Here is a 27,776-nt window from a genome sequence, read left to right on the forward strand (position 1 = left end):
CACATCCCTCCTCCCATCCTCATAAAACAAAACAGAAACAGCACTGAATTGAATAAAAGAGTAACTTATCTGTACTGACACAACTGATCTTATTTCTCTTCTTGGAAATTGGCATGAACATAGTTTGTCCTCAATTTCAAGTCTGTACGTTTAGAAGGAGAAACATTTCAATATAGTAATGTAAAATAAGTGCAGTTTTTTAATTGAAATTTACTTACTTTGATAGGCATTGCCCAAACATGGGCAAACATGTTCTGGGTTTATGTTATAGTGTCACCTCCTCAATTCTCACTGGTTGCACAGTTCTTACCCCATTTTATGGATTAGGAAACATGAGTTTTCAGAATTTATTGGCACCCATGTGGTGTTATATTTAAACTACCTACTTTATCCAAAGCCAAATGCAGTGCGCTGGTAGGACATATAGTAATACCCCAAAGTCTGAGGGAACAAAAAGATCTTTGAGCATTCAGTTTTAGCATCTGATCCTTGAATAGCACTCATGCTAGCATCTAGCATGCTTGAAATTTTCAAGCATATCTGCTCTGTCCTTCTCACCTCCCGAGTGTACCCATGGCCTCAGAGGCTTTCCCTACCTTCTGCAGAGAAGATAAAGGAGGGACACCCAAGCAGGTTTGGAGGGTATGGGGGTGGGGAGGAGTATGAGATGGGCTACGGAGAGGTTTCTGAAGTGACATTAGTTTCTTTCATTTCCCTTCTGTCGAGAGGCCTCCTCACTTCCCCAGCCCCTCCGTCCTCCCGCACGATCGAGTCCAATATTTTTCCGATTTTACTTCCCTTCCATCCTTGCAGTCTCCTGCTCAGCCCCGCCCGCCTCTCTGAGCCCGCCCCTCCGTGACCACGCCTCCCCCTAGGCTCCTCCTTCCCCGTAGTCCTGCTAGCTCCCCGTCATGCCTCTGTTCCCTGCCAATCACGCTGGACCACTCTCTCGGCCCGCCCCGAACGCACACCCCAGAGGTCAGTGGCCTCGGCGGCTGGCGGACAACCCGGGGCGGTGGAAAGATGGAGTCTGCGTTTGGAGGCTTCTCCGAGGAGCAGTTCCAGAATGCCTGTGACGAGCTCCAGCAGTTCGGGCGGGTTGGGAATGACTGGGAGCTGCTGATGGAGCACGAAGGTTTCAAAATCTACAGGCGGCTGGACGAGGTAGCATCTGGCCCGCTGGAGGAGCCTGGGCTGTCGCTCGCCAGGGGCACGCTTCCCGGGGGAGTGTGGGGTTCCGGCCGCGGGAGTCAGGACCTGAATTGGCCACGCGGAGCTGGGAGGAGCGAACACAGGGGGCAGTGCCTGCAGCTGACTGCCCCCTGCCGCTGGGAGGGCATCCAATTCAACCTCAGGTCTGAGGGCCCGAGCACTGCATTTGGCTTTGGATCAAGTAGGGGGAGTGGTCCTCTGGAAGTTAAGCGGGAGTTAAAACGTGGGTTTCCTGAGTCTTGGCCCCATGCACTTTCCTGCAAGGGACGTAGGTACCCCTTCCGGGTGTGTGCCACTGGTGTGTGTGTGGGGGGGGGGGGAGCCTTAGGGTTTGCATATAGGAGGCAAGGAGACTGGGCTTCTCGGAGACTGGGTGGGTGTGCAGGATGATAGTGTGAGTGCCGAGCAGCGTGCCTGGGAAGGAAGCTACTGTCATCTCCCATTTTAGTGGCTTGTTTCTGTTCACGGCTGCCGCATCTTTGCAAGATGCACTTAATACATTCGTCTGAAGCTTTAAGAGAAAGATTAATTTAAAGGGCAGGAGGAATGGAGTTGGTTATTAAGCAAGTCGTCAGGTGCTCCCCGAGGCCTTTGAAACCAGGTAGGTAGCTTTGAAGCTAGGTAGCAAGCTATCCAGGTGGAAAGATTGCAGTGCACCTGAGATCTGTTATCAGTTACCCTGTGACAGCAGCTGCATGACGCATGGGTTAAAAAGTCACCTTTAGGCAGGGTAAGTGAAATCAAGGCTTCCTGGCAGAGAAGTAAGGAGGCATTCTGAGTGTGTGTGTAGCAGAGCCACAGGGTGTACAAGATGAACAAGCTCACAGCCCAGAGCAGGCAGAATTAATTACTGAGTGTAATTTCAGTCGTTGGCTTGGTGCAAAAATGGACATCCTTTCAGACAAAATCCTTTATTCTTCTATTTCATTTTCCTTACCAGCCACATTCAGGCATTTGCCAGGTTTTGTCAATGTGACTGCTCAGACATTCTGGTAACTGGCCCACTTCCCTTCCCTCTTCTTTTCTTTGTGGCTGCCGCTTCCGATGCTACCTGTCACCTAAAATTGCCGTGACCTCTTCAACTAGCTTCCTGGCCTTCCACCTCTCTGATCCCTGCCCTCCTACATGTTACAGTCTGCTCAAGCACCGGAAGGACACCCCGGGGTCTTAACCACTCTGCTTTCAGTGGCACTGTTGGTTGCAGAATTACTGCTAAAACTATCTAGTGTAATAGCTCACACATTGCAGGCTTTCTTATGTTCCAGGAAGTGTTTAAGTGCTTTATAGGTATTGACCTACTCTCCACGTCAGTCTTTTTTTTTTTTTTTTTAATTTTTAATTTTATTTAAATTCAAGTTAGTTAATTTGAATATACTGTAGTATTGGTTTCAGGAGTACCATTTAGTAATTTATTTCTCACATGCAACACGCAGTGCTCATCCTAGAAGTACCCTCCATCACCCATGTAGCCTATCCTCCTACTTACCTCCTCTCCAGCAGCCCCAGTCTCTTAACGACAGACTCTCTTATGGTTTGCCCTCTCTGTTTTTATTTTTCCTTGCCCTTCCCTTTGTTCATCTCTTTTATTTCTTAAATTCTACATGAATGAAATCATGATATTTGTCTTTCTCGAACTTATTTCACTTAGCATAATACACTCTAGTTCCATTCATATTGTTGCAAAGGGCAAGATTTCATTTTTTTTTTTTTTCTTACTGCAAAGAAAATTTATTTTACGTATTGCTAGCCCTGAATTTTTGTCGTTGGTTCACATAAATCTGCCTAGTGCCACTATCTAAGTGGCAGGACCATTTTATGTCCACACTTGTATTTACAAAGAGAATTTTGATGACTTACATAAATGCAACTCTGAGTGGGTTTAACAATGGAGATGCAATCTAACATCCATAATGACAGCAATGTAGGAGAGACGTGGGTTTTTTTAAATATAATTTTTAAATGTTTTTATAAACACATAATGTATTATTAACCCCAGGGGTACAGGTCTGTGAATCGCCTGGTTTACATACTTCACAGCACTCACCATAGCACATACCCTCCCCAATGTCCATAATCCCACCACCCTCTCCCTCCCCCCCAGCAACCCTCAATTTGTTTTGTGAGATTAAGAGTCTCTTATGGTTTGTCTCCCTCCCGATCCCATCTTGTTTCATTGATTCTTCTCAAACCCACCAAACCCCCCACATTGCATCTCCACTTCCTCATATCAGGGAGATCATGTGATAGTTGTCTTTCTCCAATTGACTTATTTCGCTCAGCATAATACCCTCTAGTTCCATCCATGTCAGAGAGACGTGTTTTTAATTACCTTTCATTTGCGTGACCTTACTTAAAATATAAATTGAGATTTAGAAGTTCGTAGTCTCCTAAGAGATTTTTAAAAGCGCTTATAGAAAGAATTAGTGAGATTTTTTAAAAAAGCATCTTCCATGTCCACATCCTGTTGTAATTTCTGCACCATTTTTCTTCCAGGTGCTTTTCTTTGCCTGCAGGAGGGTCCCGGATAAGATGAGTGTTTTGCTTGACTTCTTTGATGTCCTGAACTTTCTCTAATTCTTTATTTTTCTTTAATCCATTCATTATAAATTTAGCTTGGCACTTCTGTTTGATCTCTTCAGCTCTCTTCATTGCAACAATAGTTTTATTCCACAGCTCTCACTGGTATTTGACAGGTTCATTTCTACGTTTTTCAAATTGAAATAAATTATCCACTGTAAGCTCTTTACCAGCTGCTGTACGGAATGCTTTAGTCCACCTGGACTTGTGAGGATTCTGCTTCTTTTTAAAGTTTTTATGACACTTGGATTTACAGAATCTGAACACCTTGCAGTCGTTGTGAACAAACATCATGCCGTGACTGGAGTACATAGGGCCTGAAGAGAAATGACACCTCTCCAAGATTTCATTCTTTTTGGTGGCAGAGTAATAGTTCTTTGTGTATATTTACCACATCTTCTTTGTCCATTCGTCAGTCCATGGACATTTGGGCTCTTTCCATATTTTGGCTATGTTGATAATGCTGCCATAGACGTTGGGCTGCATGTGCCTCTTCCAGTCAGCACTTTGTATCCTGTATGAATAGATACCTAGTAGCCTCACGTCATCCTTAATATAAGATACTGTAATTATCACCTTTTTTACCTATATGAAAAGGACTATGTGGAGAGGTTGATTGCTGAGGGTTTGAATTGGAATCAGAGCTCAGCGGTCCACTTCCATACCTGTCCTATAAATAGGCTCCTTTCTGCTCTCCCTCTCTGAAAGAAGGCAAATGCTGCCATGTAGGCTATATAGATATTTCTCACCTTATGATGGGTTTACATCCTGATAAACCCATCAAAGTTGAAAATACCTTAAGTCAAAAATGCATTTGAGGGGCACCTGGGTGGCTCAATGGGTTGAAGCCTCTGCCTTCGGCTCAGGTCATGATCACAGGGTCCTGGGATCGAGCCCCACATCGGGCTCTCTGCTCAGCAGAGAGCCTGCTGACTCCTCTATTTCTCTCTGCCTGCCTCTCTGCCTACTTGTGGTCTCTGTCTGTCAAATAAATAAATAAAATCTTTAAAAAAATGCATCTGATACACTTCCCCTACTAAACATCATAGCTTAGCCTAGCTGATCCTCACTGTGCTCAACCTACAGTTGGGCTAAAACATCTAACACAAAACCTGTTTTATACTGAAGTGTTGAGTATCATGTAATTTATTGAATAGTGTACTGAAAGTGAGAAACAATGATTGTATGGGTACAGAACAGTTGTATCAGTTGTCGACCCTGTGGCTCAGAGCCCCTGCTCAGCAACAGGAGAAGGTACTGTACCACGTATCACTAGCCCTGGGAAAGATCAAAATTCCAAACTCAAAGTACAGTTTCTACTGAATTCATATTGCTTTTGTGATTTTGTAAAGTTGGAAAAATGGTAAGCTGTACTGTCAGAAATTGTTGACTGTACTGAACTAGTTTGGTTCCAACTTACATTTCTAGCTTTTTGTCCCTGACTCATCTGCACATCCCTTGTCCTCTAGCTAGCCCAGACCACTCTACTCTTTACCCCTCCAATGGACCTGTGCTCTTTTGCTTTTGTGCCTGTGAGCTGAGGCAGTGCCTGGCTTCGTACTGTGTATTGTTTTCATTGTGCATTTTTCCGTAGCAGGGCCCGCTTCCCTCTGGTTGGGAGGATTTCAGTGGTCTTTAGAATAGCTCCCACCCTTACTAAGCATACTATATGTCTTATGCTATGGTTGAACTGCTCTGTGATGAGGGGGAGGTCATGCTACACTGATGTAAATCACAGGTGCTCCCAGGTAACTGCTCTAAAGTTTAAAGGGCCATGGGATTCTACTAGGTGTGCCCTTGGGCCTCAGCAGCTAGGATGAAGGGCCATCCATGGCCACTTTGAATTCCATCTGTATTAAAATAGCAAGAGGCTCTGTTGGGTCAGGGTATGAGCCCTTTCCTAGAATCCTTACTGGGTTCTAGCAGCATTATTTGCTGTCTGGCCCACTTTGCTTAAAGCTTCATTTTCTTTCCAGGTTGACTCCCATGTTTTACCTTACTCCCAGAAAGGAATTCCTTCTAATTTCTAGTTAAGAAATCTTTTCCTCTGAATACCACATCTTATCAAAAGTGAAATTACCTTGCCTCACAGTCTGGGTAAACCTGCACCTATCTGCCCCAAAGCCCTTTATCTGTCTTATGCGCCAGTGGTGTTTAATTCACTCTTCATGTTACTGTTACATGTCTTTTCTTCTACCCACCCAAGCCATTTTACCCACATGAGTGCATATGGCCTTGGGTCCTCAGGCCAAGGTCCAGCTGGGGGTCAGACCGGAAGACCGGGGCCCCTCTGTCAATCTTCATCTTGATTAATCTACCTGACCATTTGTGCAGGTGAGTTCAGGTAAGGTTTTTTACTGTTGTCTTTGCTTTCCAACAACTGGGATAAACAGAGTGGACTTATCTGGGACCCTTTAACGTTGAAGGGCCACCAGGGGGTCCCTAACTTTCGAAGAGGCTGTATTAAGCCTTTTGCCTCAACCCCATCAATATCTGCTTCATTCATCCTGTTTCTAAAGAGCCATCTAAAGATTTTGACTCTGTTGAGATGAGTGCCTTGAGTCCCCCCATCTTTCCCCATTTTCTTGTTAATTACTCTAATTTTTAAAAAGATTTTATTCATTCATTTGACACAGAGAAAGATCACAAGTAGGCAGAGAGGCAGATAGAGAGAGGGGGAAACAGGCTCCCCACTGAGCAGAGAGCCCGATGCGGGGCCTGACCCTGGAACCTGAGACCATGGCCCAAGTCGAAGGCAGAGGCATAACCCACTGAGCCACCCAGGCGCCCCTAGTTATTCAAATTTTTCTTGGCATTCCCATAAAGGGAAACTGAGATGGGTAATCTGGTAAATCTTCTTGGGTTGCTCGAGTTTTGCGGGAGTAAATTTACATGTAGTACCCATGCAAAAGGGACCCTCTTTATCGAAGTGTTTACCATGATTTGTGTAAGGAGCATGTTCTTTTTTTTTTTTTTTTTTTTAAGATTTTTATTTATTTATTTGACTGAGAGAGAGAGACAGAGAGAGGCAGAGAGAGAGTGCGTGCACAAGCAGTGGGGGAGGTGCAGAGGGAGAGGGAGAAGCACACCTCCCACTGAGCAGGGAGTCAGATGCAGGGCTCAATCCCAGGACCCTGGGATTGTGACCTGAGCCAAAGGCAGATACTTAACAGACTGAGCCACCCAGGCGCCCCAAGGACCATATTCTGTAGATGAGTATCCCCATTGTAATAAAGCCAGGCCTACATCTGGATGATGTTTAGCCATTTATGTTGGTCCAGCCTGAGCTCTGATGATGATCTTTTATTACATGTTTTGAAAAGGTTGAAGTAAGTATAGAGGCATTTGAGTTTTCCACTGTAACAATTAAATTATATTTTAAAATTAAAAAAGATTATAGCTTTTTTTTAAAAGTAGATAACTAATTCTGAATCATGTTCTTGGACAGATGGCTACTTTTGATATACAGTATTTTGATACTTTTTAATTTCCTCCTTTCCTATTAAATCACAGAATTTTTGGACTTTGAAAGTTTCTTTGAAACCATTCTGTCCAACACCATCATCTTTTCCTTTCACTTCTTTTCTGTGCTCCCTTTGCCTGCTCTGTTTCCATTCTCTTTTCTCTTTTTCTCCTCCCCAGGTAGTAATATGAATAACTTACCTTTACATGGTGATTTAATTTAATGCTGTCACGTGTTAAGTTTCCTTTATCCCTGTAAACCAATCTGGAAGGTAGGTAGGGACAGGCTTATTTACCTATTTTATAGTTAGAAATAAGACCCAGAGTCATGAAGTGAGCAGCACGAGACCCTGTGACTGGTAACTAGACACGAACCAGCCTACTTTGGTAAGCTCAGCACCAGATTTACAGCTTGGTTCAAGGCAAGAGCTACTTTCTGGAGACTGGGGGAAACCAGCCCAAAGCTGCCATGTGGTATTATGGGAAGAACATGGGTTTTGGAAGCAGCTTGTCCTGGGTTAAAATCCCCATTATGTCCACTATCATCCATCTTTTCATTCAGAGAATGTTCATTAGATGCCTCCCATCCCTCACAGGCACTGGGGATAAGCAGTGAACAGGAAGACGCACACACTGTTTGAACGAGTGACACTCACTGATGAGAGTAAACGCATGGTATATAATGAAATGTTGGGTGAAAAATGCTATGAATAAAGTAAACTGGCATGAAGGGATAGAGAGGTGATGTGGCGGTGGTAGCTGTGGGCAATGTGATGTGTTTAAGATAAGGGAATCTGGAGAGCCCCTCTGCAGAGGTTAACATTTGAGTGGAGATAGGAATGAAGTGGGAGATGGCATCATGCAACTTTCTGGAGCAGAAAGGTACCAGACAATGTTTGTCAAAGCTCACGCACATTAGAATCACCCAGGAAGCTATAAAGACATAATCACCCCATCCTGGAATCCCAGGTTTAATTGATCTGGGTTGGGGCTTGGGTAGTCCTTTGGAAAAATTCCCCTTTCATTATTGGGGCTCATCTACTTTTTCCCCCCTACTTTTGTGTGTGTTTGAAATTCTTCATAATAAAATGATTTGTTGTTGTTGTTTTTAACATTAAGCCTTCCTATGAGATTCAAATGGACATGCTGGGTTTTAAATCACCATGGTGGAGGGAATGCTGAGTGTGAGTCCCTGAGCCAGGCTGAGCTTGCCGTGTTTTCCTGGGAGAGCCAGAAGGATACAGATGGGTAAAGCTAGGGTTGGAGACTAGCCAGGAGCCAGGCCCCACTTTTTAGCAGGGTGATAAAGTTACTTTTTTTACAAAACAAGGGCAGTATTTACCTTTCAGGATGATACTGACCTCTCAGCAGTCATGAAATGAAATGATATATGGCAGTGTGGTACTCAGACTTCAGCATGCAGCAGAATCACCCAAAGGGTCTGTTAAAATTAAGAATCCAGACTCCACTCCCAGTTTCTGGTTCAGTGGATTGGTATGGGGCATGAAAGTTTGCATTGTATTTCTTTTTCTTCTTCTGTTGGTGTTTTATTTCTAACCAGTTTCCAAGTGCTGCTGAAGCTACCAGTCCAGGGACTACACTTTGAGTATCACCGATGTATGGGACATCCAGCATGGTGTTGAGGGACAGAGGGTGGGGGTTCTGATGTCAAGAGGAGGGGAGTACCTTACAGAAGATGTAGAAATGGAAAGATGAGAGTGGAAAAAAGGAATATTGTAAGACAAAAGCAACGTCCAATTGATGTCTCACTCTTCTTGATTTTTAAGTTAGTGGCCACTTGGGAGTGAATGTTGACCTCTGAGCTGTGCTGAGCAGTCAGTCCCGCGGGTAGAGAAGGGCCATAGGCCACTTACAAAAGCATTCCCAGTGATCTACAGTCAGGTCTTGTTGGAGCTTTGGGCTGTGTTACCATCCCAGTGGACCTTGTGACATGCCAACAGACAGTCTGAAAGCAGTCTGCAGGGCTTCACAACCTCAATTTAGACCAAGCAAATAGTGGTCTGAGCTGATCTGGTTAATGGCTTGACTTAACATTTATAAGTCTGAATGTGTGGCACTGTGCGAAGGGACTGTCTGCATTGTGCCTCTGTCCTTTCATCGGGTCTTCTAATCAAAGAGTGTGGTGAGGAGCAGACAGTTCTTTTCCAGGAACTGTTCTTTTTAATGCTGTGCACCTACTGAATTACAAAACCCCAGCACTCTTAGGAAAATTGTGTTTAGCCAGGCTGAGTAAGAGAAAGTCTGGCCTTTCAGAGGAAACACAGATTAAACTCCCACAAGAACAGATTTATCTCCGTGGATGAAAAGTTTTCAGTACCACCCCCGCAGGAGATATCATAATCTGATTTGCGTCATGAGTGCCTCCCAGATGTTAGGACAGTTCTGCCCCTTCTCTCACCCTTCTGCCTCTCTGCTAAGGGAAGAGGAGTTACCACCATGAGTGATAGAACAGTTATTGAACCTGAGACACTTACCAAGTCATATTTTACTAGTGGGCCATGTCTGAGTGCAGAGCACCCATGTGTGGCACGCTTCTACCTGGTAGAGATGGAGGCCAGCTCTTACGCTCTCTTGCTCATACTCTCTCTCCCTCGTCCTTTTCCATCTTCCTGAGCACACAACTGGTTGGATGTGTCAGAGCCTCAGGTCTTCCCCTCCTCACTTCTCTCAGGATGAACATGTGGTACGAGACTGTATGAGAATGTTGGTCCCAAGATTTAAATTGGGGGGATGAGAGTAGAGGGGTTAGGACACCCCCTTCTGTCTCTAGATACAAGCCACGCTTTGTGCCCTTACCCTGTCTTTTATCAAATTCCTATATGGGATTCACAGGAGGTGACTATTAATAAAACTCTGATTGTCATTGGGCCTTGGGCACCCTTTGAGAGGAGAAGTGACTTGTCAGTAAGGATCTGGACATTCTGGATCCTTGGTCATGATACCATACCAATATCAGGGTGAACCAGGGCTGAACTGGAGCACTGGAGAGTGAAATAAGGTTCTTGCTTGGTCTTCCAACCTTCTTTTGACATCAGAGTCAACATGTGTGGGCAGAAGGAGAATTCTAGTGGACCTCCAGTGGGAATAGTTTGTTTTTTCACAAGCTCACCATCCCCTGACATTATTTTGTGAGGCTAGTTTATCCTTCAGAGAAATTATGCAAATGAATATATTCTTTTCTTTTCTTTTTTTTTAATTTATTTTGACAGAGAGACAGTAGAAGAGAGAACACAAGCAGGGGGAATGGGAGAGGGAGAAGCAGGCTTCCTGCTGGACAGGGAGCCCAACGCAGGGCTCCATCCAGGACGTGGTATCACAACCTGAGCTGAAGGCAGACGCCTAATGACCGAGCTACTCAGGTGCCCCACAAATGGATATATTCTTGTAAGAAAGGGAGCATCCGGGCCACCTGGGTGGCTCAGTTGGTTGAGTGACTGCCTTCAGCTCAGGTCATGATCCCAGTCCCGGGATCAAATCCTGCATAGAGCTCCCGGCTCTGTGGGGAGTCTGCTTCTCCCTCTGACCTTCTCCCCCTCCTGCTTTCTCTCACTTTCTCTCTCCAATGGATAAATAAAATCTTTTTAAAAAATTATATATATAAAAAAGGGAGCATCCATGCAAATGTGAATCTTTGAATTTTAGCCTGGGAGTTTTAGTGTGTTTTTAAGACCCCAAAAAACTTAGAGATAGACCTAACAATCTTATCTTGCCATTTAGTTTAGGATAGACATGTTTCCATAGCCACCTTTGGGTTAATAAAAACAAACAAACAAACAAAACAACTCCAAATTATTTGTCCATGTACTCATTCAAGTGGTCTTTAGGACCTGTTGTGTACCTGACATTATGCTAAGCCCTGGTGATACCTGATGAGTAAGACAAAGTTCATACCTTCAAGAAGCTTGAAGACAATAAAACAGGAATTTTTTATGTTATGTAGATCTGAGTTTCTGACTTATCATTTTTTTTCTTTGAACATCTTTTAACATTTCTTCCAGAATAGGTCTCTGCTGATGAATTCCTTCAGTTTTTATTTGTCTGAAAAACTTATTTCTTCTCACTTTTGAAGGACAGATTCATTGGATGTAGAATTCAAATTGATGGCTTTTTACTTTCAGTATACTCTATATTTTACTCCACTCTTTTTTTACATGGATGGTTTCTGATGAGATGCCTGGTGTAATCCACATGTATGTTCCTCTATAGGTCAATTTTCTCTTTTTCTTTTCTGAGTTTGAATAGGATGTACTTAAGACTTTTTGGTATTTATCTGGTATGGTGCACTTTATGGGCAGATTTACTTTGAAGGGTGGTTTAAGTCTACATGGTAAACTCACAATATACATGTGACTCACAATATAAATATAAATATGAATCTTATGACACAAATCTTCCTCTCTTACGTGTATCATCGCAATACCACAGGAAACTGTACTAACAGTAATTCAATGAGGTTTATTTTTCTCACTTAACAAGTAGGGCAGAACTCTAGAAAACAGTAGAGGGTTTCCTCAAAAAGTTAAAAATAGAGCTACCCTATGACCCAGCAATCCCACTACTGGATGTTTGCCTTAAAGATACAAATGTAGTGATCCAAAGGGGCACGTGCACCCAATGTTCATAGCAGTGATGTCCACAATAGCCAAACTATGGAAAGAGTCTAGATGTCCATCAACAGATGAATGGATAAAGATGTGGTGTGTCTGTGAGTGTATACACACACACACAGAGGAATACTATGCAGCCACCAAAAAACTGAAATCTTGCCACTTACAACAATGTGGAGGGAACCAGAGGGTATTATGCTGAGTGAAATAAGTCAATCGGAGAAACAATTATCATATGATCTCCCTGATAGGAGGAATTTGAGAAACAAGACAGAGGATCATAGGGGAAGGGAGGGAAAAATGAAGCAAGACAAAACCAGAGAGAGAAACAAACCACAAGAGACTCTTAATCTCAGAAAACAAACTGAGGGTTGCTGGAGGGGAGGGGTGTGGGAGGGATGGAGTGGCTGGGTGATGGACATTTGGGAGGGTATGTGCTATGGTGAGCTCTGTGATTTGTGTAAGACTGATCAATCACAGATCTGTAGCCCTGAAACAAATAATACATTATATGTTAATTAAAAAAAAAAAAAAAGTAGGGCAGAAGTCAGTGGTTGCTGGCACTGGTATAGCTGATCAGTGATGCCAGTAAAATGCTTGCGTCTTTTTACTCTTTATCCTTCTGTTGGTTACCTCTTCATTACAAACAGCTGCTGCAGCTCCAAACATCCATATTCAAACCTGCATAGGAGACCAGCAAAGTTAGCTGTGTATACTGCCACAGAGGTTCTCTTAGCAAGAAAGAAGGTACTGTATGCTATGCGAAATCTTCTGTTTCTTCTGGTTATTGTATTCTACAGAAGATATTTACTGATTCTCTACCACTGAATAATTTTTACTTTATTTATAAATGGAGCATTACAAAAGTATACACCATGTTTTACAACATGATAAAGAAATGGAGACATACTTAGAAATGGTTTCTGGAGGAGCTTCAGGAAAGGCAGTAACCTCTTGCCTAAACTTTTTTGGAATCATTTATTGAAGTACTAGTAATTTTAGAGACATATATGCAGAAAAATTTTATTTCTAATTTTTTTAAATTTAATTTTTTTGTGTGTGTCCCAAAATTCATTGTTTATGCATCACACCCAGTGCTCCATGCAATACGTGCCCTCCTTAATACCCACCACCTGGCTCACCCGACCCCCCACCCCTCTCCCCTCCAAAATTCTGTTTTGTTTCTCAGAGTCCACAGTCTCTCATGGTTGTCTCCCCCTCCGATTTCCCCCAGCTCACTTCTCCTCCCCATCTTCCAATTTTAAGGAGACCTTACACATCAGTAATAAAAACTGCCCAAATCAAGCTAAGTTTCATGCTTTTTTCCCTATCAAATTGTTTGTATAAACAATGGTACCCAATCCTTTTGAGATGCTCCTGTGCTACTGGCAAGAGTATAAATTGGTACAAACTTCTTAAAGGTTTATAAGCATAAAGAACCTTAAAATGGTAATAACCTCTACCCCCAAACTTCTTTTTTTTTTTTTTTTTTTTTTTTTTTTTAAAGATTTTATTTATTTATTTGACAGAGAGAAATCACAAGTAGGCAGAGAGGCAGGCAGAGAGAGAGAGAGAAGAGGAAGCAGGCTCCCCGCTGAGCAGAGAGCCCGATGCGGGACTCGATCCCAGGACTCTGAGATCATGACCTGAGCCGAAGGCAGCGGCTTAACCACTGAGCCACCCAGGCGCCCCTACCCCCAAACTTCTAAGGAAGTTTTTGTAATGAAAAAATTAGAATTGTGGACAAACTTGGTCCATATGAAATGATAGATTATTCCAGGAATATTTATATTTTAAAAATATTGGGGATGTTGACTCATGAGAAGCATTAAATTAGGTTTGATCTCTCCATAGCTTGTTAAAAATAAGAATACAAGTTCAAACTGTATCATTCCCATTTTGTAACATACACAAGTATTTATGTGCTTAAATATGTCAATTATTAAAGTAGGTCTTTGTGGATTATGGAGTAACATGCCATTTTTATTTTCCTTACTCTCTTTTTTTGGCATGTTCTACTTCTCCTATAATGAATATTATTTCTACAGTTATAAAAAATTCAGTTTTTAAAGACAATTTGCTGAGATCCTTTGTAGGAAGAAATAATGGGCGAAAAAGTGCCTTGATCCAAGAATTTGGGTGGCCTCTACATTACTTGAAAAGAACATTTAACTGATAAGTGAGGGAAGTGGTACCAAGTATTTTGTTCCTCTGAGTGCTGGCATTTCTCAGTTCTGCCACGAAGGGAGTGTTTAAAGGAAATTGTAACAATAGTTCATTCTTCTGTATTCACGTAAATCACATTGTTGTATTTTTTTCTTCCTAAGAGGGCTTTCTGTTTTTCTTTTTTGTAAAATGTATAGGACTGAGGTCACTTAGGTCAGTGACTAAATTCAGAAGGGGGAAGGGAACCACTTTAAGGAAACAGTTTGTCTTAATTTATCCAGATAACCAGTTAACTCATGTGAGCTGAGATGACCATCTCAACACATAATTATCCCTTTTGCTCAGTCAGTGTGTACAGAAAGTGGGGCCCCAATATGTTTGAATAGGGAACTAATGGTTTCTCTTCCAAAGATGATTTATAAGCAGGTGGGTATGTATAAACCCTCACTATCTTCCTGTATGTGTAGGGGAAAGGACAGAAGAGAGGAGGAGATGTTTCTCCTGATGTCTGCCCTTCCTTTGGGGTATCCATGGCACAGCCCGTGAGGGGTTCAGATCTACTAGTTTGTCATTTGCTGGTTGGAAACCCTTGGTATAAAGTCATATACTTCTAGATCTGGAAGAATTTTATGAATTCAGTTCCAATGCCATCTTCTGTTTCTTACCAGGTATTTTAATGTATCTGTGAGATTCCTGAACTGAGAAGTGTATTTCCCTGGGTTATACTCCCTGAACAAGGAAGCACTTGCAGCCTCAAGATCTCTAGAAAGCTTCACCATGTTACCTCTTGACTTCATGTCACTCCTTGGCATTGGGTTTCAGAGGATAGTTTTATTCATGTTCACTAGTCAATAACATTTCTTTAGCACGTGGAATAATGTCATTCAAAAAGCATCATTTTTATTTGCTTTTGCATGGAAATTAATCTAAAAGCCTTTGGGGTTTAATCTTAAGGACAGAGCCTTTAGGCAAGGGGAGAGTCAGGAATTGTTAGCTGCTGTTGGACAGATAATGAAATGTGTAGCATGGCCTACTCCAGCCCAGAACCTCACAGCCTCACCTGAAAAAAAAAGGGGGGTTGGGGGGAGACTCTCTTATACCTTCAAATCTAGAAATGTTTTTTTTTTCCCTGAATAAAGGGGAGTAATGTGATTTGACACTGCTTTTATTTCCTTTATACACAAATTCCTTAAATAAAAAAGAAGCTGTTGAAAAATTTTGGCTTGGAACTGATAAAAACAATGTGTTGGGTTTCATTATGACCTATGGATGTCCAAAATAGTAACCTGTCCCCCTGAATGCTAGCGGCCTATATGACACTCTCACTGGGATGTTTAATAAGCATCTCAAACTCAAAAGTAGAATTTTTGATTTCCCCACAGCCCACAAATCACCTCTTCCCAACTTTTCTCTGTCTTAGAACATGGAGCTCCCATGCTGGGTGTTGAAGCAGAGGTTCTAATACGTAATTCTTCTTTTTCTCTTTACCCACAGGCAATCTGCCAGCACTTCCTGCTGACATTACTTCTAAATATATCCCTAAATCATGGACTTCTCTCCATCACATTGTCACCTCCTCGTTCAGATCCCCATCATCTCTTATCTGGACCATTACACTGGTCTTCAAATCTATCTCCTTGCTCCCTTATGATTACTTTCTACCAAGCAGCAAGAATCGTCTCTTTATTTATTATTTCCCCCAATTAAAGTCCCTCATTGGTTTTCCGTAGTAGTTAGAACAAAATCCTTACCCCTTACCCTGGTTTACAAAGCCTTTTTGAAGTCCGCCTCCCATTACCTCTGTGAACTCAGCTCTGACCATTCTCCCCCCCATCCATGGTTCTCTGGACCCTGTGGCGTTCTGTTCTTTCAGCATACCAGTCCATCAGTCTGAGGGCTCTCTCCCTACCAGGAATGAGTTTTCCTTAATTTTCCATGGCTGGCTGGCTCCTAATATTTAGAATAAGATGTTCTGATAAAGGTTCTCTCTCACAGAAGCCTTTCCTGATCACCTAATTACATAGGGAAACCCCACCAATCCAGGCACCACTAAATATAGAACTTCCCTAATATTCTATTCAAATTTCCTAGATAGCATTTATAGCCACTACCACCACCAATGTCTACAAGCAAATATAAGACTCATGAGAGCAGGAACCTCATCTGCTTTTTCATCATCATGTCACCAAGACCACAGAGGATGTAGTCACTAATGGTGTTGCGAGTACAGCTGTTTTTCATATGCTGTGTAACCCAGCTGTCTGTCAATTTGGGAATCAATAGGTTATTTCTGCCTGTTCTGTTTTTATAGCAGACTGGACTTTATGCGTATAAAGTCTTTGGTATTCTGGATGATTGCCCACCGGCTGTGCTGGCAGATATCTATATGGACTTAGACTACAGAAAACAGTGGGACCAATATGTTAAAGGTGAGTGACACTTATTTTTTTTTTTTAAGATTTTATTTATTTATTTGGCAGAGAGAGAGGAATAGAGATAATAAGTAGAGAGAGGCAGTCAGAGAGAGAAGGGGAAGCAGGCTCCCTGCTGAGCAGAGAGCCCCATGCAGGGCTCGATCCCAGGACCCTGAGATCGTGACCTGAGCCAAAGGCAGAGGCTTTAACCCACTGAGCCACCCAGGCGCCCCGACTTACTGTTTTTTAAAGTCATATAGAAAGTAGAATCTGTTGTTATTCTAGCCAGTAGAAAGCAACCGGTTTAATCTCTACTGTTTCATTTTTAATTTTGGCATGAAAGTCTTGAATCCTAGGCTGAAACATGTCTTTATGATTCCTTGCATACTCTCAAATGCCATTCTTCAGTTTGCTCCGAGGCCTACTTTGTTCTTACTGTAATTTTGTCATCAACCCATATATCCAAGTAGTCACAGAAGGAGGAGGTAGTGTCCAAGCTTTGTTTTGGAAGTTGAATCAAAGTTTTAGAAACAACAGGAATGCAAGCAACAAAAACAACAACAAACACAAAACAAGAACATGTATAGGAGAGAAAGTGAGAAGCTGAGAGGGTAAGGGGGTGAGTGGTTCAAGGCCATTTGAGGCCCAGGGAACATCATGAGTAAAGCAAGGAAGGCATGAAACAGCACGGCATGTTCAAAAACTGAGCAGTTTGGTTTTATTGGGTTGTTGGGATAGCAGAATCTAGAGCTAGGGTGGGAGAAAGGTCAGATCCCCAGGGGCCCAGCTTGGCCACCAGGCTACAATGCTTAGATTTGACCCTGAAAGTGATGGACAACTCGGAAAGGCATGAAAGAGGTGATCCTCCTGTCACTTAGAGCTGGCTTGGCATCCACCATTCAGTCATGGAGGACTAGAACTGCAGAACTAGCCCTGGGGCACTGAAAAGATTCTTGCCAGAGTCAGGGTGCTTGGTTGCAAGCAACAAGAACTTAACAAATGCCAGTGTGAGAAAAGGAAAAAGAATATCAGTTCATGGCATTAAAAAGTCCAGGGGTTTCTGACCTCCAGGACACTGCATCTAATGTTTAAATCCTTTCTCCATCCAGATTTAGTTTTGTTCTGAGTTGACCCAGTTCTCAGGCAGATTGTTATATCATGGCAAAGATGGCCCCCAGATGATCCAGGCTTATAGTCTCACCATATAAATAACCCCACAGGAACAGAAATGAACATTCCACTTTTCTACTCATGGTAGCCAGATTCCCACAATTTGCTGTCATGGCATCCTGTGGATGTTTGTCATGGTTTTGCTCTCTTAGTGTTTTCAAATACCATTCCTGTCTGGGGTGAATTGTGATGTTCCTCTATTTAGGGGAGAAGCCAGATGTTCTCCGTCCCAGTCTCCTTAGCAGCCATGGTTCAGTGGTGTAATACAGATGTTGCCAATAAGACAACATGCAGCTTCAATTTGAGAGAGCACAACATGAGCAAGCGGGGAGCATCACGATCAATTTCCTGGTGATGGTAGGGCTGATGTATCTCCCTGATGTTGGGGGAGGTACCACAGAGCCTAGCCATTCACGCTAGGGTGTCTAGTCTAGTCACAACAGTAGCTTGGCTTCTCTGGTACAATCCTCAGGTTCTAAGCCCAACTCTGATCCTTCTAGATATTTGTGAGTTACCTGAGAGCCTTTACTGAACCACTTTTTGGCCCAAACTTTGTTAGAGTGACAAGGCTAGACTCTGGCCAGACGCACCATCCCTGAACAAATGACTGGGCCATGTCTTGCTCATTTTCCCAGCCCTGAAATTAATGCTGAGCGAGTCCTGCTTAAACTACATAGTGAGGAGGAGGGGAAGGATGATGCTCTGGGGGAGAATTGGGATTGCTGGTCCAGGAAGGGGGAGGTGAGGCTGAGCGTGCAAAGGTAACATGTCCACTTCTCCCTTCCTCTCAAGGGCTGCTGTTAGCCTCCTGTGGCACCAGTGCCCTCGCAAGCTCTTTAATCCATGACTTGCTTCTAATAGATTTTCTTTAAAAAGCTGAATTAAATAATGCATTTCCCCTTCAGGAGCTCCTCAAGGGGTTCTTATGGTTACTTCAGCAGCCTTGGCTTAGTTCCTTCTCTAAATGGTTAGTTTGAAGCTTACTGCACAGCTTGGGGTCAGAGGGTGTGCTTGTCATTGAATTCCTTTGCTTTCTCCAACTGAGAGTCGGCTGCTATTTGCACACAATATAATGATGGAATATTAAGGAATCCTGGTCCTTATAGCTGTGGTAAAATGTAAAGAAATAGGAGAGAAGGAAGACACCCAGGGTTTGCCACAGTTATGCCACTTTCTAGCTGTTTAGGAAGGATACTGCCATCCCTGGAACCTTCTTTTCCCAGCTGAACACACTGGACTGGGTGACTCAGTCCCAGGCTAGTTGTAAAAGATCAAGAAATCTAAAGAGAGGTCTCAAAAGCAAAACTATTGGGATTCTAGTGACATCTGGTGGTTGCCCTGATTTTAAAACCTGAACATTCGTTTTTGGATGCCTGATTTTGTTTTATTGCGTTCTTTTTGGGAATCTTGCTTGTGCTATACAGTGCACGTGTTTTGCTGAGTTGTTTTATTTTTATTTTTATTTTCTTTTTCTTTCTTTCTTTTTATTTTTTTTTTTTACTGTGTTTTTATGTCTACTAGACTCTGCTGTTGGACAATAAACTTTCGGCATTAATGAATGTCTGATTTTTTCTAGAATTCTGTGCCTTACGAGTTAGTGGTTTATCATATCCTCAGGTGTCATCATACCTAGGCTTAATTGGAGCCCAGAAGCTCCAGATACATTAACTTCTTTTCTTCTCCTTAGAACTCTATGAAAACGAATACAATGGAGAAACCGTGGTCTACTGGCAAGTGAAGTACCCTTTTCCCATGTCCAACAGAGATGTATCCTTCTTACTTGGCTTTCTAAGTGTTTCTTGTGCCCCTTGGCCATAGCCCAATGGTAGCATGCCCAGCAGGTGTGGACAGCATTGTCCTTGATTCTTGTAGAAGCATATGCTAAAACTGTTGCTTCTTATGTGACTTTTGGAGACCTCAGTGTGTGATGTCTGGGCTTGATCATGTGGAGCCTCTGTGCCCCTGGAGGGCAGCTCAAACTTTCCTGAGAGGTGTTCTAAGGCTTGAAATTTTGGGGCCACAGAATCGGGGACCTGGAAAGAACTTTTTATAGAGTGTTTAATACATTCCCTCAATTCAGAGGTAGAAGTGGGCACCCAGAGAGATCAAGTGATGGAGGCGTAAGTATAGATGATTATTGGCCAAATGGGAACTCGAATTCAGGCCCCACTTTCCAGCTCTCCCCTTCTCCCCTCCTGTTTTATTGATCCCACATGATCCCTACTTGACCGTTGGCTCTGCAGATTGGGTGTATGTTTCTTCCCCTCATTTACCATTAAAACAGTTGAATGGAATGTGGGAAGTTTTAGCTGACATTCCAAGGTTCTAAGAAGCCCTCTCAGGACTAGCCTAGGAAGGGGGATGCAAATCTGAGGACAAGCAGGGAGGGGGCAGGGTGACTGATGGGTGAGATTTCCACTCCTTCACTGTCCTCTTCAATCACAGCAGCAGGGTATGTTATACACTGAATTTCCACAGAAGATCCTGTCAACAAAGGGTTGTGTGGATTAAAAAAAAAAGTTTGGAAACCACCCAACTGGATGATCACTGGGATCTCTTCTAGCTTTAGCTTTGTATAAGTCTGTATTTCCTACATAATTATTCTCTGGAAAGAGAAGGAGCGTGTTGCTGTGTTTTATGTATATTGCTTGTATGTGTTTTTGTGTCTAAGTCTATGTGTTTTCCTTGGACCCAACTAGATTATAAACTCTATAAGGACTTATTTCTTGTTCACATACTGCTAGGTAGTTTGTACAACATATGGTATGTATTTCAACCAATTGTGGATTAAGTAATCCCTCAGATTTTATGTGGTTTTCCCTGATCCTGCCAACATCTGTGCAAAGTAAGAACCATCATCCTCATTTCACAGTTAAGGAAACTGAGGCAAAGAGAAGTCCAGAACTTTGCTCTGGTTAACAACTAGTGGGTGGCAGAGGCAGGTTTGGAAGCACATCCAGTTATTTCCAGAGGTGGTGACCTTGATCAGGCGGTGACCATGATCCCATCTCTCTGACCTCAGTGTGACACTGATGGTTAGGTGTTAGGGTAGATACTTGGGACTACTTCAAGTTCTATGTATTTGGTTTTCCAATACCACACAATCTGATGATGAGTTTTTTAACCTTTCTATGTGCATGTCTCTCCACTAGTGGTTAAATTTTTGAGAACAGAGAATAGTGCAGAGGAAAAGAACATTCATTTGGAACCAAAGATCCCAGACTGAAAGTGAGCTCATTCTCTGATTTGTTGTGTGACTTTGGAAGTCCCTTCACTTCTCTGGGCCTCAGTGAACTGGTGGTTCTCTGGTCATAAGCCCTCTGGTAGGCTGGACCTTTCAACTTTTTGAAGACTCTGCCAAGTTTTAATCAATACATCAGGTTGATTTTTCCTCAATGAAGTGTCAGGTGATACCTGTCACATGAGATGAGCAAGTTTTGGGAGAAAGTGGGACAATTTTGTTTTGAGGAAAATGTAAAAGGTCTTGATGTCAGAAATCCAGAGTCAAAGCAACATCATATCTCCCGCAAAACATTTAAGAGCTTTACTTGTATGTCCCCAGAGTTGGGGGCAGTAGCATATCCTGCAGGGTGCCTGAGTGCGGGCTGGGACCCGTGGGTGCTGCAGAGATTCTGCGGTGGTATGGGGCTATGGTTGCTGCTGTTACAGTGAGTGTATTATGTAATACTTAGAGTTTTAAAAAAATTATTATTGTTTAGGCTTTGAATTCCTTTCTAGTGTGAAACCTAAAATTCTGTTGAGGTCTGTCCAGCTATGAAAGTCTAGCTAGGTTTCAGAGCCAGATCTGGGTTTGCACTCAGGTTCCAGTTGAGCGATAGAATCTTTGGCAAATTTCTTTACTTCTTGGAGCTTCAATATTGTTATCTGTAAGATGAGGATACTTACACCAAATTCAGAGGGACCTTTTCAGAATCAAAACTGATGCTATATGTAAGGCTTATGGTAAGGGCTTAATAGATGGTAACTCTCATGGTTTCTTAGGAGTCAGTTGCCTTCCCTATTATAGTACCATAGACATAGTGAATGCTCTGTGTTTATAGAGATGAAATGGTTTGGTTATTCTTGGTTAACCAATGTTAACCCAGAGAGGACTTCTGCTTACTGAATACTCAGGTTCTCATGCTCTTCCTCTGACCACTAGGTGTAAGTAACATTGCTTGACCATCTTCTGTGCATAGAGGTCACTAACCAGGGCTTTGCAGGAGGGCAGGACAAAGTGAAATGACTCCAGTGTTTATTGAGTACTTGTTCTGCCCCAGTCTTTCTCCAGTGCCCCCACTAAGCTTGCCCGCTGGGGAATATAGCCCTCTTTTCCTACAGAGGGAAACTCAGCTTCAGAAAGGTTGAGTAACAAATGCAGAATCACACCGTTGGTGAGCAAGCAGTCCCTCGTATCTATCTCATAGTGCCTTCTTAAAGAAAGGAGGAGTAGTTTCCCTGTATAATTGAAAGCCTCAAGGAATCATTCCCAAGTAGGTAATGCATGCTGTCAAATGAGAATATCAGGTTGTATGGGGCCCATCTTTCAGTGCAGGTAGGGACACAGGGCTGAGAAATGGAGGAACCATTAAAGGGAGCAAGGGCCAGTTGGGAGGAATAGAATCATCTCACTTTGCTTCTGGCTTGTAGGGTTTCCTTTCGTTCATCTGAAATGCTGGCATTGATATCATGCCTTGACTAACAGTATAGTACATCTACATCCGGCAGCGGCGAGACCTGGACATGGATGGGCAGAAGATCCATGTAGTCCTAGCCCAGAGCACCTCTGTGCCACAGATTCCTGAGAGGTCTGGTGTGGTCCGGGTGAATCAGTATAAGCAGAGCCTGGTGATCAAGAGTGATGGCAAGAAAGGGAGCAAAGGTAAAGCTGGGGAGCGTGTTGGCAAAGCAGCTGGGGCCACCATATGTAGGCCATACTGACTGTTAGGCATGTAAAATGCATGATGCTTATTCTCTGAGAACGGGCATGAGTATAAAACAAACAAGGAATCAAAGCCTGGGGAGAGACTTAGTTCACCCCTAGAAACCTGGCTTGAGTGCACGGTAGATGTTTAAATCTGACTCAACCCATTCTTTATTGACTCTTGCATTGCCCAGAGGAAATCAAACCACGAGGTGTAGAAATTCACTTCAGGCTAGTTGTGGGGATACATACATCAGGCTTCAGGGGTGGGGTGGCAAGGGGGCTGGCATGACTGCCCCTGAGGACAGAGCTCCTGCTCAGCAGACTCAGGACCTGCCTGCCTCGAGTTCCAGCCGCACAGAGAAAAGCTGTGAGTAGAGCAGGGGCAGCCAGCCACTCGCCCTACGGGAATCAGTGTGGCTTTGTATGTGAGGCAATATCTGAACCATAATACTGAAGCTGTTCAGATCTGTCACCTTGGACATGCCACCCAACTGCTCTGAGTCTTCATGTTGTCCTTTATAAGTGGGGGTTTAATCTTACCAACTCCCTTGTACTATTAAGATAATTAATGAGAGAAATAATTAAGGGAGAGACTATATCCAAGTGTCTAGCACTCGACAGGCATTTAATAAGTAGCAGCAAAATGTGCATGTGTCTATGTTTTCAAAACTGTGTGTGTATACATGTGTGGGTGTATACACCCACACACATACATATATACATATTCTGGGAGGCAAGGCAGAGGAGAGAAGTTCTCCTGAATCCCATGTTCCCTCCCTCCTTACTTTTGGGACCTGAAGACAGAGGGAGAATCTTTGCAGGGTTTATTGTTGTCTTTCTAACATTTTTCCTCTTCCTGATTTTCCTTTCTAGTTTTCATCTATTACTTCGATAACCCGGGTGGCCAAATTCCTTCCTGGCTCATTAATTGGGTCGCCAAGGTGAGATCCCAGGAGGCAGGCGGGGGGAAGTGTGTTTGACAAATGTTGACTTAGCTGTCAGACAGAAGAGACACTGTGTCTCGGGCCTAATGAGGCTCTTTTATGAAGCACCTTGGTTGAGTGACTACAGTTGGGTCTAAGGTTGCCAACACCCAGGATGTGAAGGCTGGGACAAAAGAGAAGAATCCTTAGCTGGAATGTTAGACCCTTCCTACCAGCAAGACGCTGCCAGGACCACACTCTGCATCCTCTGGATAGGAGCCTTTTCCTTGCAGGAAAAATGAAAAATGGTGCCTTTTGAACCTCTGTCTGCTTCTGGAGGGAGGAATCTGATAGGCCAACCTGGCTCAAGAGACAACCAGATGTGTCCAAGCTTGGAAGCCTCCAGTTTTGTTATTGTTGTTTTGTTTCTCTGTAAGGAGAGGGGGCTGCAGTAGGGGCCGGATTGCTGGAGACTGCCGGAGAACCTGGCTTTATGGGAACCATTCAATGCTTTGTAGGAGGCCTACTTATTGCCGGGAGGGCTCAGCACATTCCCTGGGAGAGTGCAAAGCGCACAGGCTTTGAGTCAAACACGTGTGATTTTGAGTCCTTGTCCTGCTTCTGTCTGTATAATCTAGGGAAGCTGTTGATTTCTTCCCTGTGGAAAATGGGGAGGGTATTACCACCCTGTAGAGTAGTGGCAAGTAAGGAAGTATCTGGGGAATGTCTTGCACAATGCTCAGCATGAACTAAGAAATAACATAGTCTACCCTTTGCCCCATACCCTCACCATTTCCTAATTCTGTAAAAGAAGTCCTTTCTATGATTACTAGGTTAGAATCCCAAAAGTCCAACCCAATACCATTTCCTGTGTTTTTTCTTTTCAAAAAATAGTCTCTCAAAATCATCTTATCTTTTTACTAGCAAAAACCAAGATACATAACAGTGTCTCACCTGTGCCTTGGGTCTTCTGTCATGTTCTGCAGAAATCAGACAGTCATATTTATCATTCTCAGAGTCATCTTTGTTTACCTTTACCATAGCCTAAAGAATCAGGAGTAATGACCATGAAGACATAGAAGTGACAGTCTCCTTTGTTTTGTAGAATGGTGTTCCTAACTTCTTGAAGGATATGGCAAAAGCCTGTCAGAAATACCACGAGAAAACCTAAGAAAGGAAATCGTGTGTCCATGGAACGATGATCTGGGAGTGCCACAGCCCATCGACGCTCAACTTTCCTTTCACTTTTCTGTCTTCAGAGGCCTGCACACTGTCCTGCACGTCGTCCTTGTCCCTGAGTGTGTTTGCCTGACGCCTGGCTTCCTTTCCCACTCCCCACCCCGGGACTGGCTGCCTTCTCCCACTATTGAATATGGGTCAGATTAGGGAAACTTTTGCTTGTTTATTTTTAAAAAGGGAAGTCCTCAATAGAGAACACAGTCATTCCATTGTGCCATTTCAGGGGGATGGGTGGGCGGAGGAACCATGACAATGCAAGAGCAGCTGATCCTGGAGAGCTGGCTCCTTCCCGGAATGTGGCTTCTTGAAACCCAGAGGGGGCTGCTGGGAGCCCCATCCCCTTCAAAATGGACTGTCCGTGCACCAACACTGGAAGACACTGGCTGATGTCCGTATGCCTTATGCTTTGGTGTGCTGATCTGGCTGGGGTTTGAGGTGATAATCCAGGAAGTGTCTCTGCCGTTCCTACTTGTGGAGGATCATGAACTGTTCTGACTTCAAACCATTCTGAAAAAACACTGCAGGCCTGGCTAAGCACTAAATGTAATAACCATTTTTTCTCATCATCTGTATCTGGATTTCTTTTTCCCACATCCACTAGTACTAACTCTGCATTTTATTGGAAACTGAGGCATCATGACAACTCGGGCAGTTAGCAAAAGTCAAGATGCTCTCACACAGCACTGTGATAAAGTGTCTTTCTAGGCAATAAAATGAATTTCCCTTCTAGAATGTTTAACGATATTGAACAGATAATAGTTCACAGTCAGGGAAATATTAATTAGTGGATTAACTGACTCTACACTTTTTCTCAGGAATTCTACCTAAGTTGCCTGCCTCTTCTACTACCAAAAGACTTGACTTCCTGTTTTCTGTTTTCTCCTGAATTTTGGTAAGGCAAAATATTCTGTGGCTAAAAGCACAGCCTTCATGATCTCAGGGAATAATTTTAACCACTGTGTGATGGTACTGAGCCTTAATTAGAGGTCACAGAGATTAAGGATGTAAATCCAGAAGCAGAGGATTTATTAAAATGGGATACATCAGATTGCATGTCTTCTCTCTGGGAAAAATAAAGTGAACACCAATAAATCCAGAATGACTTAAAAATACCCTCCTTGCAGCTTTCTTCCTACCTTGTTCCTTTTGTGAGATGGAATCAATACGGTCTCATCTGTTTGCATGGCACATCCAACCTCACTAATGAACTTGAACACAAGAATTTTAGACACACTTGCATGCAAGGCCAGGGGCAGAGTAGCCTCATGTTCGGGTTGATACAGGTGCTCAAATGGACATTAAAATCTGGCTACATTCATCTTCAGGTTATCTTTGATGTTGGGCTGTGTCTGGTGGCAGGACTGCTGCTGACAGCAAAAGGTAGGCCTTCATCTTCCTAGGCTCATGCTGAGCCAAAAAGACAGCATTTCTTTCCAGCAGATCCCACACCATTCTATGACTTTCTCTCAACCATGTGCCTGTCCCTTCCCTAGTCACTGTGCTCTCATGGATAGATTTATGCAAATAACTGACTACCTCATATATTTACCAATTTAAAAAATGTCAGTAATATTATCAGTAATGTACCTGGCATTTAATTTTAGATAAATGAAATCTAAATGTCTTTTGTAATAGAGGGTCAGGTTGAAATTTTAAGTATAGAGTCATTGAAACATATGCACTACAATTACAGTTTTTGAGCAGAGAATTAACATGAATTGATGTCATGCAACCCGTATCTTTAAACAGTATTTGAGAATTTGTTAAGAACTACAAAAATGCTACGAATATGGGGTGTCTAAATATTTACAAAAAAAAGAGAGTTTGCAATAATCAGTAGAGTTTTGACCTTTCGGCATTTACGTGTGCTAATTTGAAGACCACAGACTATACAGCATTGAAATACAAGGTTATGTGGGAAACAGAACCTGTGAGCCAATAAGTAAATGCCAGAGATGCAGAAAATGTAGAACTGATGCTTTAGAGGTTTTCCTGATTCCTCAGGGTATGCCTCTCTACAAGGGCTGGGTTTATCATTTGGAATTAGCAGTCTAGAGAGCATGTGACATATATGCACAGTTCATGATAATGAATGTGATCACCAGCTTATGAAAAGAAAACATTCAGTATTTTAGGGGTTTGTGGCAAACTGCTGTTAAAAGAAGACAACAGGTCCAAAATGGAATCGCTTATGCTAAGCGCCACTCACCAAATGAAGATTTAACCTGACTACTGCTACTGCTCACCCGGAAATGAACTCTTAAACCTGTCCAGTCAGGTTTTTAAGATCAAGAATCATCTGATCAGCGCTAGTTGGGTAATCTGCCTGATAAACCCCTGCCATCCCCTAAAGGAAAGTGACCTTGCAATAACCAACCTGCTTTGCTGTGCAGCGTTAACTTCCTTGTTCTCTCTCCCTTCTGCCTTTGTCTTTTTATCCTGTACAGCTCCTCAGAACTCTTTTCTCTCTTCGATTGGATGCTGCCCAATTTGAATCGACTTTTGTTCAAGCAAGCTCTTAAACGTTTTAATGGGCCTCAGCTTATCGTTTTTTTTAACTAATTAATTAATTAATTTTCAGCATAACCGTATTGTTTTTGCACCACACCCAGTGCTCCGTGCAATCCGTGCCCTCTCTAATACCCACCATCTGGTTCCCCCAACCTCCTACCCCTCACTGCTTCAAACCCCTCAGATTGTTTTTCAGAGTCCATAGTCTCTCATGGTTCACCTCCCCTTCCAATTTCCCCCAACTCTCTTCTCCTTTCTAACACCCCTTGTCCTCCATGCTATTTGTTATGCTCCACAAATAAGTGAAACCATATGATAATTGACTCTCTCTGTTTGACTTATTTCACTCAGCATAATCTCTTCCAGTCCCGTCCATGTTGCTACAAAAGTTGGGTATTCATCCTTTCTGATGGAGGCATAATACTCCATAGTGTATATGGACCACATCTTCCTTATCCATTCATCCGTTGAAGGGCATCTTGGTTCTTTCCACAGTTTGGTGACCGTGGCCATTGCTGCTTATCTTTTAACAGCTCTGGTCAGAAGA

General features: G+C 43.0%; 1 protein-coding gene and 1 pseudogene across 3 annotated transcripts; one reads left to right on the plus strand and one right to left on the minus strand.

Moving 5' to 3' along the window:
• The first annotated feature begins 893 nt into the window (after positions 1-893).
• On the plus strand, positions 894-25,830 carry LOC101680238 (phosphatidylcholine transfer protein). Of its 3 annotated transcripts, none has more exons than XM_004747356.3 (6): positions 894-1,164; positions 16,360-16,474; positions 19,317-19,396; positions 22,340-22,511; positions 23,430-23,497; positions 24,585-25,830. In XM_004747356.3, the coding sequence occupies exons 1-6, from the start codon at positions 1,024-1,026 to the stop codon at positions 24,648-24,650; spliced, it is 642 nt and encodes a 213-aa protein (XP_004747413.1). In that variant the 5' UTR covers positions 894-1,023; the 3' UTR covers positions 24,651-25,830. The 3 variants fall into 3 exon arrangements, with proteins under 3 accessions (XP_004747413.1, XP_004747412.1, XP_012909125.1); XM_004747355.3 differs by having other exon boundaries at positions 896-1,164; positions 16,357-16,474; XM_013053671.2 differs by lacking the exon at positions 894-1,164 and adding an exon at positions 4,840-6,123 and having other exon boundaries at positions 16,357-16,474.
• On the minus strand, positions 3,611-4,514 carry LOC106005291 (annotated as a pseudogene).
• Positions 25,831-27,776: the final 1,946 nt, after the last annotated feature.

This window comes from Mustela putorius, unplaced genomic scaffold (genome assembly GCF_011764305.1).
Source record: "Mustela putorius furo isolate JIRA1106 unplaced genomic scaffold, ASM1176430v1.1 tig00003962_pilon_pilon_pilon, whole genome shotgun sequence".
Taxonomy (NCBI): domain Eukaryota; kingdom Metazoa; phylum Chordata; class Mammalia; order Carnivora; family Mustelidae; genus Mustela; species Mustela putorius.

Bases quoted from the DNA above. Each gene is read 5' to 3' on its own strand.
- LOC101680238 (XM_004747355.3), top strand. From the start codon at position 1,024: ATGGAGTCTGCGTTTGGAGGCTTCTCCGAGGAGCAGTTCCAGAATGCC. The intron at 1,165-16,356 runs GTAGCATCTGGC...CTGTTTTTATAG, and splicing joins TCTACAGGCGGCTGGACGAG to CAGACTGGACTTTATGCGTA. The intron at 23,498-24,584 runs GTGAGATCCCAG...TTTGTTTTGTAG, and splicing joins TCATTAATTGGGTCGCCAAG to AATGGTGTTCCTAACTTCTT.